The following is a 16,915-nucleotide window of genomic DNA, read 5'->3' as shown; positions in this document are numbered from 1 at the left end:
CTCCTTAGTCTTTTAGAAATTCTCAGAAATATGGGTAAGGCCAATAATATGGGTTTACACTCCTTATCTGGAGTTGGATTAAGTATAGTTGGTTTGAGAAGAAAAGGCTTAATATATAAGGCTCAAAAGGGTTAACATGATGATCCTACTAGGTGGGATAAATAAAGGCTAATTGGTTCACTATTTGACTTATCAGTATGATATTCCGCTTCGAATAGACTACAAGACCTAATGGCTATCTCCCCAGTTGATGTCACTTCGTGATCGACCAAAATAAGAAAAAATAAGACCATACAACGAATTTAAGCACAGAAGAATGAATGAGTCAACTTGGACTCTGACTTTTACGTAAAGACTTTCCAAGAAATTCAAAGGCTCAAGTCTCACGGGTTAAGTCTCTATATTCCTCTTCTAGTTCACTAGGAGATTAAATTACTCTTCAATTTGACGTGTATCAGGTGGCTAATAGTGCAAATTTCACTTTGGCTTAGACTTTCATCAATAAAATCTATTTCTAGAGGTAGAAAATAGTCTAAAAGCAACAATGACTTCAAAAGTGACTCTTAACTTCATAGATTCCTTGAAAATCAGTGGCTTTAGAAATCAAATTTTTTTTTAAAATTTCTCATCATAGAAAATCACCATTTAATCGTACCATGTTGGACATATTTATTTTTAAGCTGAAACAAACATTTTGTTCCCACCCCCAAACTTCTTATAGACATTGTCCTCAATGTTAAAACAGAGATCGTAATTTAAAAGATAACAACATGGACAAGTAAAAAAGTATATAAGGAAAGAGGTTACCAAGAGCTTCCAAAACAAAAATAATATCTTTGAGTCACTGTAGAAATTAGTACCTCACAAAAGATATAACAAATGATAATATAAAAGAGGAACCAAGTTACTACAATGACTAAAATGTGTCACGTGTCTCATCCCATGGAGTTACACGTCTCAAAAAAGTCGAGAAAAGGTGCTAGAGTGGAATGCATGATACCGTGCACAAAAGACTCAACAAAAATAAAAACATGGGTTGCCTCCCATAAAGCTTCTGATTAACGTCTCTAGCAGATGAATGCTTCGCACACCCAATTCTTAGATTAGCATTTTGTCTACCAACTAAACACAAAATGAACGTCCTAAAATTGAAAAAATTTCGACAGAGTCTCCTTTGTATTTTCGACATTTCATAAATATAAAACCTATCATAACCTGAAAATCACAATAATATATTTCTCATTGGTTAACCCAAATGGAGACTAGGGGCTGGAATGAAATATTTGGGAACAATACGAAGCGACTCTTACAAAAGAAGAACAAAACCTAAAAACAACGAAAAACAAAACCTAAACTATTAAAGTACAAACATACTCATCGAGGATATCACTTTCGATTATGATCTAATAATAATCAAATATTCCAATCTCAAGCAAAAGATCATGTGAAGTTCAATTTAACTCTGTCACCCCCAAACTTGTGCAAAACAACACTTAAACATACTATGTATCACCTAATAAGATATGTCAATGCAGTGCACTATAGGCTAACATGGGACAATGCACTTAACAAATAGTGAAAATGCCATGAAATCTTCGCAAATCTGACAACACTCTCAAGTCATCTTTTCTCACCCAAACGGTACGTACATTAGTTGGAAAGTGTCTAGGGTCTGTTTGTTTAAATCTTACTTTTCTTTTCTTAGGATGAGTCATAGGTAGACTATAGGTAGATTCCAAAGAAGAGTTAGGAAGCGAATTAGATGTGACAAACCTACTAGGATGGTCATGAGATGAAATACCTGATTGTGGAACTTGTTTCACAGAGTTACCCTGGTTTACACTAGTATTAGATTTATACCAAAACTGAAATGCTCGTTTTCTAACCTGACAGTGATACTTAATATGCCCTTCACCACCACAATAATAACAAACAACAAGAGGCCTAGGACATTCAATATGAGTAGTGGAAGGGGCAATAGTTGAGACATGTTCTAAAGAAGATGGAGCTGACTTAGAACAAGTAATAAGACTATCGTGATCACTGGAACACTCCCCAACACTTGGGATTGTATCCAAAATTTCAACATCATTACACAGGTTTGGAAATGTCATATTCGAGTCAAAATTATTCTTTAAAATATCAAAATCAGTTTCAATACATTTTTGCCTTTCCTTGATCATGTCAAACTCACGTTCCAAAGATTTATTCATATCACTAAGAGTTTCATTCTCCGCTTTCAATTTATTAGCAACATGCATAAACTCATTAGCTTTGGAACTCAAAACAATGTTTTCACTCTCAAGAGATAGCATCCTGTCAGACAACTTCTAATTTTCCTCAAGTAATTGTTTATTTTTCTCTAACAACTCAAAATAATCCTTAGCAACTTTCTCATGAAAGTCATTCACTACAACAACACAGCTAGGGTCAAAACATGGAGTGGAAGTACTAGAGAGAGGGACGATGGAATTAGGACATGAAGAGTTAACTTCAAGAGTACTATCAAGAGAGGGTTCATCAGATAGAGTATGCACCACCGCTTTTAGTACATCATCATCATCACTATCAGACAACCAAAAATCATCATCCAAAATCGAACTAGCGTCATTATTAGTGCTTAATTGTTTGCTAGTAGTCTCAACCATATTAACCTCATATATATTCTCTAACTCTCCAAGTTGTTTGCTCACATCAAAAACATTAAGCTCGACCGTCATATTACCAAAAGAAACTTTCATGACACCATTCCTACAATTTATAATGGCATTAGCTGTAGCCAGAAATGGTCTACCAAGAATCATAGGAATATTTCCTTTAGAATTTTGGACAGGTTGAGTATCAAGAACCACAAAGTCCACTGGAAAATAAAATTTATCTACTTGAATCAAAACATCTTCAATAACACCACGAGGGATTTTAACAGATCTATCAGCAAGTTGTAATGTTATTGGAGTGGACTTAAGCTCTCCCAATCCTAATTGCATATACACAGAATAAAGGAGTAAATTCACACTCGCTCCCAAATCAACTAAAGCTTGCTCTATTCTATGGCTTCCTATAACACATGAAATGGTGGGACAACCTGGATCTTTAAACTTAGGTGGAGTTTTGTATTGAATGATTGAGCTTACTTGCTCTGTGAGGAATGCTCTCTTCTGCACGTGCATCTTACGTTTCACAGTACACAAATCTTTTAAGAACTTAGCATAGGCAGGAACTTGCTTAATAGCCTCAAGAAATGGAATATTTATATGAACATTTTTAAAAACATCCAAAATTTCATTAGATTGTATTCCTTTCGTTACTTGAACCAATCTTTGAGGAAAAGGAGCTTTTGGTATATAATGTGGCACAGGACTAGACTCTACAGGAATAGAAGGTTGCCTAGAAGCTTCACTAGCATGCGGACCACTAATATCACTCTCCTCACTTTCACGTTCTCCTAAATCAGACCTAACCTCTACCCTAGGCATCTCAACCTTATTATCAACATGTTTACCACTCCTAAGCGTAGCAATCGACTTTACTTGCTCATGGTGGTGCCCTTGGCTCAAGTTAGAGCCTACCTCATGTTGACCATTTGGATTAGCTACTGGTTGACTAGGAAACTTACCCTTGTCCCTCTCATTCAAAATATTAGCAATTTGACCCATTTGAACTTCCAACTTGGCAATGGATTGTGAGTTCGACAACAATTGTTGTTTGACATCTTTTTTAAATTGAAAATTGGTCTGTGTTAACTGATGAATGGTTTCCTCCATAAGTGAAAGTTTCGGTGGTTGGGGTACATACTGTTGTGCTGGGTTGGAGTTACTAACTGGACTTCCCTAGTGTATCCCTTTAGACCAAGACAAGTTAGGGTTATTACCCCACCCTTGGTTATAACTATTATTAGAAAATGAGTTATTGCTTGGGTTCTGGTATGTGTTAAAGGCATTGATTTGTGCAGTCACACCAAGGCAATTATCAATAACATGATCAAGACTATCGCACAAAAGACAACCAAGGGTCTCAACATTATTAACTTGAGCTGGAGATTTTGTCTCCTTTTCTAGCTCAAGAGCCTCAACTCTTCTAACTAAGGCAGCTATTTTAGCATTCGCGTCAAAATCCTTATCAACGTGAAACATAGCATTCTTTATAGTACTACTTGCCACCTTCTTAGGCTCACGACTAGTTTCCCACTACTGAACCTTTTCAGCAACGTCTTCTAAAAACGACCATGCATCATCCACAGTCTTATCACAAAAATCTCCCGTACTCATGGTCTCAACCATGGCCTTAGAATTAAAATCAAGGCCCTCATAAAAAATTTGTACCAGTCTACCTTTCTCAAGGCCATGGTTAGGACACTGCAAGAGTATGTCTTTGAATCTCTCCATACACTTCCACAACGACTCACCCTCATTTTGGCGAGTAAAGATGAAATTACTTTTCTAAAAGCAGTTGCCTTATGATTAGGGAAAAAATTCTTTAAGAATACAATGCATAATTGTTCCCAGGTCGCGATAGAATTAGATGGAAGAGTGTGAAACCAACTCTTCGCTTTCTCCTTCAAGGAAAATGGGAATAACTTCAATTTTATAGCATCGTCACTAAACCGCTTGAAGCTTAACAGTCCCACGGATATCCTCAAATTCCCTTTACGTGAAGATAACGGATCTTCCTCATCCATTCCCCTAAACTTAGGAAGTAGCCCAAGTAGATTGGGCTTTACTTTCGAAAATGATTAGCATTGGTCGGTGGAGGAACGATGCAAGATGGTCGAAGTTGTCCTAGTGGGATAGATAAACTCCTTAATGGATCTAGGTACTTGGGCAACAACTTCGTTATTATTGCCTCCTTCCATTTTTTTTTTTTATTTATTATTATTATTATTATTATTTTAAGACTCTATAGGACGACACCCTAACAAAAAGAAAACTAACTTAATACCTAAGACTATAATTAATGCAAACGATGCACACACACAAATAATATCAAACAATTTTATTTCAAACCAGATTGAATTTTCAATAATGTTTAATATATTTGCTCCTAAACCCAAATAACACGATTCCCAGTTCTTGTGCAAAAGCACCGTCACTCGATCCACGTGTCAAAAGGACTTTTCTAGTGAGCGGGCTAAAACCTGTCCTAATGCAATATGTCTAAGGCTGGTCAAGGTGATTTAACCTTCCTAGATGCAAGAAACAATGAAAACAAGCAAAACACACAAAACAAACAAAGTCCAAGCCCACAAAGGAAAGAGACGTACCTCCGGCGTGAGCCTTCGAGGGCTACTTGCGACGTCGGGTGACGACAAACAAGCAACTTCCCAAAAATCCACAAGAAAATAACGACTATCAGCTTTGTAAGAAAAAAATCTTTGCTTACTGCCTGCGAAAATCAAAATTAGACACGAAAACTAATAAATAATAAAACTACGACTAAATTTAAACTACGAATCACGATAAATAAAATTTTAAAACTCAATTGTACCACTTCAATCCCCGGCAGCGGCGCAAAAAACTTGATACAAAATTAGTCAGTCTAATTAAATAGACTAATCTAAACCTAATTAAACCGCAAGAACGCAGCTATCGTTGAAAATAGTTGTGGCAAATGGGTCGATCCCACAGGGATTGCTACTTCGAACAACTGAGTACTAACTAATTATTTATCCTAATACGACAATGTTGTTTTATAGAAATTTGGAATTATTATTAACTAAAGCTAATTATTTTAACTATGTTTACGAAAACTATAAACTAAATAATTGGGTTTTATCAAATAGAGAGAATTCTAGGACTGTTGAATCCACCTTAAACTTCTATTTATATTTCTAGGAGTAATTTTAATATTCCAGATTTAATACGAGTAGCACGAGAGAAAGGTAACCCTTGCTTTCTTGAAAATATGACAGTGACAAATCTTAACTAAACATGTATCTTCTAAAAGTTCAGCACTAATGATCAAACTCAAAAGATTACTCGTCTTTTTACGGCACGAGTAATATCTAAACTTGATACAAACAGTTAAAACGGGCTTAATCAATAACGACGAATATCAAACTATATCGCATGTGTGACATACTATATGAAAGATAAATTCTTGCTATCAAATTACGAACTTAGAAGAATATAATCAATATTAAACCAACTGGAAATTATTAAAATCAATCCCAATATACAAACAGTAATCTAAAGTTTCATCAAAGTCCTAGACAGAGTTTAGTTACACATGATAATAGTAGAACTAAAATTAAAGTAAGGTAAAGAAAAACTCATGTCGACAGTAGGTTCGGCTTGGCCTTCTTCTTCTCGCTCCAATTCTTGCTCTTCGGCTCTTTGGCTCTCTGTTTTTCTGTGTTGTGGAGCGCGCCTTTTTACTGTTTTGGAGAGGCTGTTTATATATTGGACGGTCACCAAGAGTTTGATTCCAATTAGACACTTCAGAGTTCGGTGGTGACTCGCAATCAAATTGGAAACCTCAAAATTAATTTGCTCACGGCTCTTCATAAGAATCGGGTCCTGTTTTCTTTCTCTTTCCGTCTCTTGTCTCCAACTCGTCCTCCTCCGAAACCCCCGAGCTCTCTCCTGTTTTTCCGAGATTCGTCTGAAGATTTGGTACGAATTTGAATTGGAAAAGGGCGTCCTTTCCCTCCTGTTCGTGAGATGGAGAAGGAAAGATATTGGTGTGGGATTTAATGCATATAGGCTTTGTTATTTGGTTATTGGTTCGAATTTGAAAAGCTTGAATGGAGGGATGAGAGATGAGAATGGAAGTCGATCGAGGGGAACGATTCTGTTAAGGAGAAATGGGAGAGAAACATAAAGTGCTGCTACGGTGCATCTCAAAGTGGACTTGAATGGTATGGCCTTTAAGTGTTAACTGGTTCGGTCCAACCTTTTAACCCTCGGTTCTGGGCTTTGGTCACTTGGGCTTAGTCAAGCGCTAGGAAATAGAGGCCCTCTCTATAGCACAATCAGTCAACTTCCAGCACTTTTCAACCTGTTCACACATTCATACCATTTCTGCAAAAACCAAGGAAACACGATAATCAATAGGAAATTATATAAAATAACTGGACTAACTCATATAAAATTGGGCGTGAATATGTAATAATTCTGCACTTATCAACATGCATTGGTGATGTTCATGTAGAAACTAATGTTGGCTACACCTTGATACTCAAGGATGTAAGACATGTCCCTGACATTCAACTAAGCCTAATTTATGTTAGGAAGTTAAATGATGATGATTTCCAAAGCTCGTTTGGTAATTGGGTATGGAAACTAAGCAAAAGTTCCTTTGTGGTAGCCAAAAGAAAGAAGGGTTGTTCATTTTACAAGACACAAACTAGTTATCATATAGTGTAGAGATGCGTTAGGTGAAAAAATCCAATGGCCCATATCCTAGTCTGCACATCTCGAGAAAATATTTTAAGACAGATATTTGGTGTTCACAAGATTAATCTTGTAGTATTAGCATAGTTTGGGATTTTAAAATTTTTGGAATTCTGAAAAGCTAGAAAACCAAAATTGATAATATTTCGACCCGTGTCATATACTCATATTTTGATTTCGACTAATTTCATAATCATTAATATTTCGACCCTATGTTGTTTTTTCTGTTTTTTTTTTAAAACCGAAATATCCAATGGAATTCTAACATTCCGTTCGGAATCGTAGTGTGATGTAAACAGTAAAATTTAACTAAAAAACTTAAATAATATATCTAGCCTTTCGCTGAGTAATAAAAACTTACAAATTACAATGGTGATTATTCATTAAGCATTATCCAGGTCTTCCATTTCTGCATTCGAAAGTTTTGAGAATTTGGGCATGAACATTTGTCAGATTAGGAAAAATTGGACTAAAACTTAGTCAATATAGTGATCTATTTGATTTATTGATCGAGTCTGAAATTCATAAATTGTACCAGTAAAGAAAAAGGAAACTACACACATATATTCGATGAAAACAAGCTTTACTTCTCTTTTACTAAAAAGCATAGAAATATTTTTTTAACACGACAATGGCGTCCGATTGCAATGAAATGGTTAAGGACAGTCTCCCATCATCTGAAGGGCTTGGAAGTAAATATGCAAGACCTTCGTGCATAATTGATCCTGGGCCCATGTAAAAAGGCCTCCCCCACCCGAAATCTGCATCATGTAATGGCATCCGACTAGGGGTGTCTCTTTTTGCCGAATTTCCGATTTTTCCGAAATCTGACCCGAAATTGGTCTGGCTCTGGGTGTAGTTTTCATGGGCCGATTTTCCGATTTTCCGATTTCCGAAAATTCTGAAAAAAAATTGGATTGGATTTGGATATAATTCTAAAATCCGATCCGATCCGAAAATTCCGAAATTTCCGATATTATTGCCAATTTCTTCCGAAAATATATACTTCTCTCACTATCCACTTGATTAGATCTCGACCGTTCAATCATTTTCTAGTTTTTTACTTCCAAAAATAAAACAAAAACATAACCTAGCCGCTACTTTCCCACTTGAATTGGACCACTCTACTGTCATTACACCGTCTACCATAACAACAATGATATGAAAAAAAATGTCATTGAGTCATACAATGACTTCCAGACCAATCCAAAAGCCAAATTCAATAGATATAATATTATGTAAAGCTACTTAGAGTCCAAGACCATAATCCATTATTTATGCAGACACTTCACGCTTCAATTTCCACACACGAAAAAAGATTGAAACATTACAAATACCCAGACCTCAACAGAATGCAATGCTTGCTATTGGTGGCTGCAGGTTCTTTTTTCGTTTTTTTCTTGGATCACTTGTTTGAATGAAAATGGGTTTTCTCAGTAAACAAGTGCGTATTGTTGTTGGTACATTGGTGTTGTGGACATGGTTTTCTCTCCCTACAATGAACATTGGCGTATGATATTCTAAAAATAATTGAAAGTAAATAGATCTTTGAAAATTTACCAAGTATTCCGAAATTTCCGAGTTATTCCGAAATTTCCGAAAGTTCCGAAATTGGAAATATATTTTGAATCCGGAAAAAAATTGGATCGGATTTGGCTAGCATATTAGGTTCCGAAAAAAATTTGGAAAAATTCCGAAGGAGGTTAATCCGATCCGATCCGAAGTCACCCCTACATCCGACACCAACTAGTGAACCCTAAGTTTGGGCTTCCAAAAGTGTGCGGGCCTCGAACAAGGCCCGACAAATCCGATTGCATTTCTAAGTAATCTATAGCTGATCTAAGATACTTGTCATCAGCCCTTACAAGCGTTTCATGTACTTTTTGGACTGCATAGATCAGCGGCTTCGATACTAGGTCACCTGATGTTGCCTTTGGTGTAACATGGAAAAGTGCATTGCCCTCATTACCCAAACGGTAACGGCCGGATTAAGTCGCGTTCGACCATCGACAACAATGGATCTGATAGTCTCTTGTTCATAACTTAGACCGCACCGCACGCGCCTTTGGATGCGATCGCCATATGTGTCTGCCAAAACTTCGTGACGAAATTTGAACATAACTAGATTGGATTCATCTCTACATTGGGCCTTAAGAAGGTTGATTTGGTGACGAGATATCTTAAACGTAGCTTCAGGCCTCTGGCTAAAGACACACTTAGGATTAGTTTGACATTCTAGCTTTTGATTTTTGCTTTCTATGGATGGTGGTGGTTGATGTTCAACATGAGGGAAGGACGGGGTGGGTGGTTTTCGCGCAAATAAGAATGTTCTATCCACAAAGGGTGGGATTTTAACGTCGAGACCTTGTGCAACTCTATCCCATGAATTGATGAAATGTGTCCCGGAAGCACCATCAACCAGAGTATGTTGGGCAGCCACACCAAGAGAAACTCCACCACATTTAAAATATGTTACCTGCATGAAACAAATGGACTATGATTCAAAGTTATTGCTTGATATTAAATTGCGCGCATGTTTCATGTCATGTCAACCAAAATTAAAGCCTTTCACCCTTTCAAGCAGAACACAAGAAAACATTAATAAGTACTTGGATCATTAATCTAAGGTTTGAAGAAGAAACCTGGAGTAGCATGAGAGGATACGAAAATATATCATGCCCCTCACCGATGCTTGGTATAAGCTGCATGAGTTCTGTAGTGGCCCATATTAGAGCCGTGGACCAAGTCTAAAAGAGAACGAGGGCAGGGTAACCAGATAAGAGTGGGAGCAGGGGAACGTTGCCGCGGAACCCTAAGGGCGGGCGGTAGGAGGTACCGAAAAGGTAGAATCGTCGGATGAAGGGACAAGTGTGTGGCCCAAAAGAGGAGGAAAAAAAGAGATATAAAGAAAAAGAAGGGAGGAGAAAAAGAGAGGACATTTGGAGAGGAAGAAAAAGAGAGGGTTCACGCGATTGGGAGTGAGAGGAACTTCTAGGTTCATACATTTGGCCGGCGTCACGTGGGGAAACGAAAAGAAAAGCAAAGAAGATATGGCACCCAAGAAACGAGTAGGCAAGACAAAGAAAGTAGCGGGACAGGAAACAACGCCGGAAGCGGAGATTGACGAGGAAAGGGATAGAAGAGAAGAGACGGAGACCGAGGAGCTGCGGCTTATGAGGGAAGAGATCGGACGGTTGAGAGAGGAGAACGAAGGGTTAAGGAGAGAAAGGGAAAGAGAGGAGGAAGGTACAGGCGGAGAGTCAAGTGACGGCTCGGAAGAGGAAGGAGAAGACCCAAACCTCGTTGAAAACCCAGTGGTAGGCTTGACAATCGAGCGGGTGCAAGAGATGATAGACAGAGATAGAGAAGTGAACCAGTCGAAGGTGAAGAGTCGGGGCGGAGCGGCGAGTCAGGTGGTGGCTGGGCTAAACCGCAACCCATTGGCGGAAGGGATTGGGTCCTCGGAGGTTCCGAAGCGTTTTAACCAACCTAGATTCGAGAGGTACGACGGGAAAGGTGACCCAGCAGATCACATCCTCCACTTCAGGCAACAAATGCCGTTATGGCAAGAGTCGAGGTATGATGGGCTGCGGTGCATGATGTTCCCGGCCAGTTTGAAGGGAGGGGCGTCTGATTGGTACTATCGATTGCCGGCGGGGAGCATAAGGAATTTTCAAGAGTTGGAACAAGCGTTTATAGACCATTTCATCCACCAGAAGAAACGAGCGGTTGACATCGCAGCGTTGTTCAATGTGAGACAAAGGTCAGGGGAGACAGTGAGGGAGTATTTATGTCGGTTCAAGGCTGAGACTCTGAAGGTCGAGAAACCCGACGAAAACCGCTGATTATCGTGATTCGATTGGCGAGGTTTGCGACCAGGAACGGGAGTGCATCAATCGGTCGCGAAGAATGAGATCGCGACTTTGCATGAGCTCTATCCGCGGGTGGAGAAATACATCAGATATGAGGACACCTTGCCGAAGGAATCGAAAAGGTCAGGGAAAGCTGTGTTGTCCTTAGAGAAAGACAGGGAGCGCCGAAGGGAGGGTGCCGCGGATAGGGAAAGCAGCAGGAACCGCGGTAAAGCCCCAAGGGTGGAGAGAGCAAGGGAAGGGATTCGCCGAGAGAATAGAGAAAGGAAGCCATACAGGGAAATGGAGGTAACGCCGCTGAATAGACCATTGAGCGAAATATTGCCGTTGATCAAACATTTACAGGGGTACGAAGGACCGCGGAACAACCCAATAGAGCTTCCGGATAGACCGTTCTGTGCATATCACCAGATGCGGAATCATGAGACGGATGACTGTTATGCGCTGAAGTGGATGGTACAGAGATTGGTGGAAAGGGGCGAGATGAGGGAGTTCGTGAGGGAGGTGCGGAATGAGAATCAGGGGCCGCGACAGGATCAGATATTGGGGACTATACATGTTATTTTTAGTGGGGAGGTGTTGAGTCATAATGCACACAGGGATAGGGTGAGGAGGACGGCGAGCATCCAGCAGATCAGCGATAGGAATGGGGTACCGCCATACAGGATAGGGTTAACCGAGGACAAAGGATCAGATCGTTTTCAGTAAGGCGGACTTGCGGGGCGATGGACTCCCCCATGAGGATCGCGTTGGTTATCCGCAAAGCGAGGGCAATTATATAGTGAAGAGAGTATTGGTTGATTGTGGTAGTCGCGGTGGACTCGTTGTTCAAAGGAGCTCACGGAAGAAATGGGAATGAACCGGCGGTTGAGACCCCCGCCGCGCATCTAATTTATACCGGGTTCAATGGTAGCATGACCGAGCCCTTGGGGAAGTCTTGTTGCCGGTAACTATGGGGACCGGTGGCGGTGTTTCGCCCGATTCATGGTGGTAGATTCCACCTCACGCGTGCACAACGCCATTTTGGGGAGGCGGTGGATCCATGAGATGAAGGCCGTCCCGCCTACTTACTACCGGGTGATACGGTTCCCAACTCCGGCGGCATACACGAGGTCCGCGGAGACCAAGTAACGCCAAAAACAGCCATAGGAGCAATGTGAAGCGGTTGGTCCACGGAACGAGGAAGAAAGTCCCCACCCGTGAAAAGGCGGGGCATAGCAATTACGGTGGTGCCCCGCTGAAAGAAAGTAAGAGGGGAACCAATGGAGGGCCCAAAGGCGTTAGGGGACTAAATTGAAGTGGTTAACATAGGGGCCGGGGAGGAAAGAGATTTATCTCGATAGGATCCGGTCCGTCGAGTGTTGGAAGAGTAGACCGGTACGTTCTTGTCGGGGAAACGAGGGGATGTGTTTGCTTGGACGGTGGAGGGCGAATCGGGTTGGATCCAGAATTTGCATGCCACCCGGTTGCACATGAAGGAAGATGCTAAAGCGGTGAGGGCAGAGGATCGCGAGCATCGTAATCTGGCGAGGAGGGCATACGCGAGGAAGTGACACGGCCCGAAGGGAGCGGGCATAATCTGAAACTGAAAGTTCGAAAGTGGTTGTCCAATGTAGTCGCGGTACCAAAAAAGAATGGCAAGGTCCGGATGTGCGTTGATTTCACGGATGTAAACAAAGAGTGTCCGAAGGATAGCTACCCCATGCCGCGGGTAGATGAACTGGTTGATAGAACAGCGGGGTACAAAATATTCTCATTCATGGACGCATCTATGGGATACAATCAAGTGGCGATGTATGGGCCGGATCAGGAGAAAACAGCATTTGTGGTAGAAGGCGGAACGTACTGTTATACAAGGATGCCATTCGGGCTGAAGAATGCGGGAGCCACTTTCCAAAGGTTGGGGGAGAAAATGTTTGAAAGCAAGATTCGGAGGGGAATTGAAGTATACATAGACGATATGGTGGAAAAGAGCATGTCCGAGGAGGAGCATTTGGAGGGCTTGCGGGAAACGTTTGGGATACTGCGGAGGTATAATTTGAAGTTGAATCCTGAGAAGTGCACCTTCGGAGTGACCACGGGAAAGTTCCTGGGGTACATCGTGACTCACCGGGGAATAGAGGCCAACCCGGAGCAGATAAGATCGCTGATAGAAATGCCTTCCCCGCAGAATGTTAAGGAAGTACAGCGGCTAGCAGGAAGGGTGGCGGCGTTGAATAGGTTCATTGCCAAGTCCTCTGACAAGTGCAGGCCGCTGTATCGGCTGTTGAGGAAGACTCCGGATTTCTTATGGACAGCAGAGTGCGAGGAGGCATTCCAAGAGTTGAAGGGGTATTTGGGCAAGGCTCCTTTACTGTCTCGGCCCGAAGAGGGGGAGAAGTTGTACTTGTACTTGGGTGCCACCGAGTACGCAGTGAGTTCGGTGTTGGTCCGTCTCGTAGATAGGGTGGAGAAGCCGGTGTACTTCCAGAGCAAGACATTACTGGACGCAGAGACGCGGTATAGCAGGGTGGAGAGGTATGCCTTGGCGTTGGTTTTCTCGTCGCTGAAACTGAAACCCTACTTCGAGTCCCATTCGGTTGTAGTGGTCACGAACTTGCCTCTCAAACAGGCGTTAAGGACAGAAAGGTCAGGAAGAATGTTGAAGTGGGCGGTGATGCTTAGTGCTTATGAGATACAGTATCAGGTAAGGACCGGAGAAGGCACAGGCAGTGGCGGAGTTCCTGGCTGAGGTCCCGGCTGAGGATCCCACGTGGGGAGAGGAGATGGTGATGGAACCAGAGAAAGAGGTGGAGACCGAATTTCTAGATCCTTGGGACAAAAGAAACGGATGGAGGGTGTTTGTGGATGGGTCAGCCACCGATACTTGCGGAATAGGGGTCGTGTTGGTCACTCCGAAAACAACAGAATAGAACTGACTATGAAGTTAAAGAACGACGGCAACCAATGAATGAAGCAGTATGAGGCGTGATAGCGAGGGATGAGAATGGCCGGGATTTTGGGGTGAAAGAGCTAATTGTGTACTCGGACTCGAATCGGTAGTATGTCGCTAATGGGGGTTCACTACCGATGCCCAAAGGATGGCGAAAGTATCCGGAAGTGTTACACAAAGAGATCCATCGAAGTTCGAGAAAGTCCGGTTTGTACATCCGGGTCGCTGGCGAGAATAGGCACGGATGGATCTCTAAGCGCATATATCGGCAGCCATGCCAGGTCCGAGGAAAGGATTATAAGCGTGAGGCGGCTGGAGAGGCCTAGCAGGAGAGGAAGCGGAAGAGGTATGCGGATCGGGAAAACGAAGGATCTTTGGATAAATCCCATCGAGGAATTTCCGGAAAGGAAGGGAGGTGACGGACAAAAGAGAAAAAGAGAAGATTGGAACGGACATCGCGAGAGATATGTCCCGGTGGGGCGAAGTTATACAAGAAAAACTTCAATGGACCTTTGTTGAGGTGCACAGGACCTCGATTGGCTTTAGAAGTGTTGGCGGAATTGCATGAAGGAGATTGTGGAAGTCATTCCGCGGGAAGAACTCTGGCCAAGACCGCTTTTAACACGGGGGTTATTTTGGCCCCACATGAAGAGAGCGCGGTGGAGTTCGCCAAGAAATGCGATAAGTGTCAAGTTTTTCACAGCTCATATTCGCCCCCGCTGAACCCCTGTCACAATCCAACTGCGGCCATTTGCTATGTGGGCTATGGATATAGTGGGGCACGCCCATGGGACGGCAAGAGGAGGTACATGCTTTGGCGACCCGCATACTTTACGAAATGGATAGAGGCAGTCCCTTTGCAGCAGGTCAAGGAAGCACAAGTAATTAAGTTTCTATGGGAGAATATCATATGCCGGTTTGGATTGCCGTATGCCATCATCGCAGACAACGGAACACAGTTCACGGGAGCCAAGGTGGCCGCGTTCCTAAAGGGGTACAAGGTGAAGCAAGGGTTCTCGGCCCCCTACAATCCTGAGGGCAATGGACAAGCGGAATCTTCCAACAAAATAATAATGAACAACCTGAAAAGGAAGCTAGAAGACAAAAAGGGCGCGTGGGCCGATGAGCTGAACCATGTGCTCTGGGCGTACCGGACCACCCCGCGGGGAAGTACAAAGGAGACCCCGTTTGCCTTAGCATACGGCATCGAGGCGGTCATACCCCTCGAATGGTCGCAGCTCTTTGGGAGGACGAGAGCGGTGGAGGAGGGGACGAACTGGCGTATATTGGGGAGACTTGAACCTAGCGGACGAGACAAGGGACACGGCTCGCATCCGGCTAGAGGAGTATCACAGGAGGTTGCAGAGACAGTACAACAAGAGGGTCAGGCCCCGCCGTTTCCGGGTAGGAGAGTTGGTATTATGAGAGTGGCGCCCGATTACAAAAGAGAAAAGGGCGGAAGCTTGGCCCAAATTGGGAGGGGCCATATACCGTGGTGGAAGTGGGAGGAGCGAGCACGCACAAGCTGCACCACCAGCGAGGGCAAAGCGGATTGAGAAACCATGGAATATAAGGATGCTGAAAAATTCTATAACTGAATGTAATGTAGTGCCATGTAAGGTAATGAAGTCCGGGACAAGGGACTAAAGCTGTATGTAAATGTATAAGACCACAGCACTTTTGTGAATGGAAAGACGTTTGTTATGCTTACCGTTAAAAGCAAAATGTAAACTAGATACATGGGGCAATGAGAGAACCTCCAACAGCTGAGGTCCTAAAGGGTCCGTGGAGCGGGATGAGCCCTCCCCGGATCAGAGTTGTGAGAAATGCAAGAGAGAGATCTCGCGGAGTGGGATGAGCCCTCCCCGGATCAGAGTTGTGAGAAATGCAAGAGAGAGATCTCGCGGAGTGGGAGGAGCCCTCCATGGATCGAGATGCGAGGACACATGGGGGCAATGAGAGATCCCGACAGCCTGAAGTCCTAAAAGAGTCCGTGGAGTGGGATGAGCCCCCCCGGATCGAGTTGAGAAATGCAAGGGAGAGATCTCGCGAAGTGGGAGGAGCCCTTCGCGGATCAGAGATGCGAGTGACACATGGGGCAATGAGAGAGCCCCAGCATCTGGAGTCCAAGAGGGTCCGTGGAGCGGGATGAGCCCTCCCCGGATCAGAGTTGGGAGAAATGCAAGGGAGAGATCTCGCGGAGTGGGAGGAGCCCTCCGCGGATCAGAGATGCGAGGGACACATGGGGCAATGAGAGATCCCCGGCAGCTGAAGTCCTAAAGAGTCCGTGGAGTGGGCCGAGCCCTCCCGGATCGAGTTGTGAGAAATGCAAGGGGAGATCTCGAGTGGGGAGGAGCCTCCGGATCAGAGATGCGAGTGACACATGGGGCAATGAGAGAGCCCCGGCATCCGGAGTCCAAGAGGGTCCGGTGGAGGCCGGGATGAGCCCTCCCGGATCGAGTTGGGAGAAATGCAAAGGGAGAGATCTCGTGAGTGGGAGGAGCCCTCCGCGGATCGAGATGCGAGGACACATGGGGCAATGAGAGATCCCCGGCAGCTGAAGTCCTAAAGAGTCCGTGGAGTGGGTCGAGCCCTCCCCGGATCAGAGTTGTGAGAAATGCAAGGGAGAGATCTCGCGGAGTGGGAGGAGCCCTCCGCGGATCAGAGATGCGAGTGACACATGGGGCAATGAGAGAGCCCCAGATCCGGAGTCCAAGAGG

The 16,915-nt window shown here is 43.3% G+C and overlaps 1 protein-coding gene across 1 annotated transcript; it reads right to left on the bottom strand.

The window, feature by feature from the left end:
• Window positions 1–1,402: 1,402 nt before the first annotated feature.
• LOC147508341 (uncharacterized) lies at window positions 1,403–4,411 on the bottom strand. Its single transcript, XM_086600892.1, has one exon. The coding sequence runs from the start codon at window positions 3,762–3,764 to the stop codon at window positions 2,331–2,333; it is 1,434 nt and encodes a 477-aa protein (XP_086457018.1). The 5' UTR covers window positions 3,765–4,411; the 3' UTR covers window positions 1,403–2,330.
• Between the last annotated feature and the right edge of the window lie 12,504 nt (window positions 4,412–16,915).

The sequence above is a fragment of the Coptis chinensis genome, chromosome 3 (assembly GCF_015680905.1).
Source record: "Coptis chinensis isolate HL-2020 chromosome 3, ASM1568090v1, whole genome shotgun sequence".
In the NCBI taxonomy this organism is placed as follows: Eukaryota; Viridiplantae; Streptophyta; class Magnoliopsida; order Ranunculales; family Ranunculaceae; genus Coptis; species Coptis chinensis.
The sequence above is the reverse complement of the archived record's forward strand: the minus strand, read 5'-3'. Positions and strand labels throughout refer to the sequence as shown.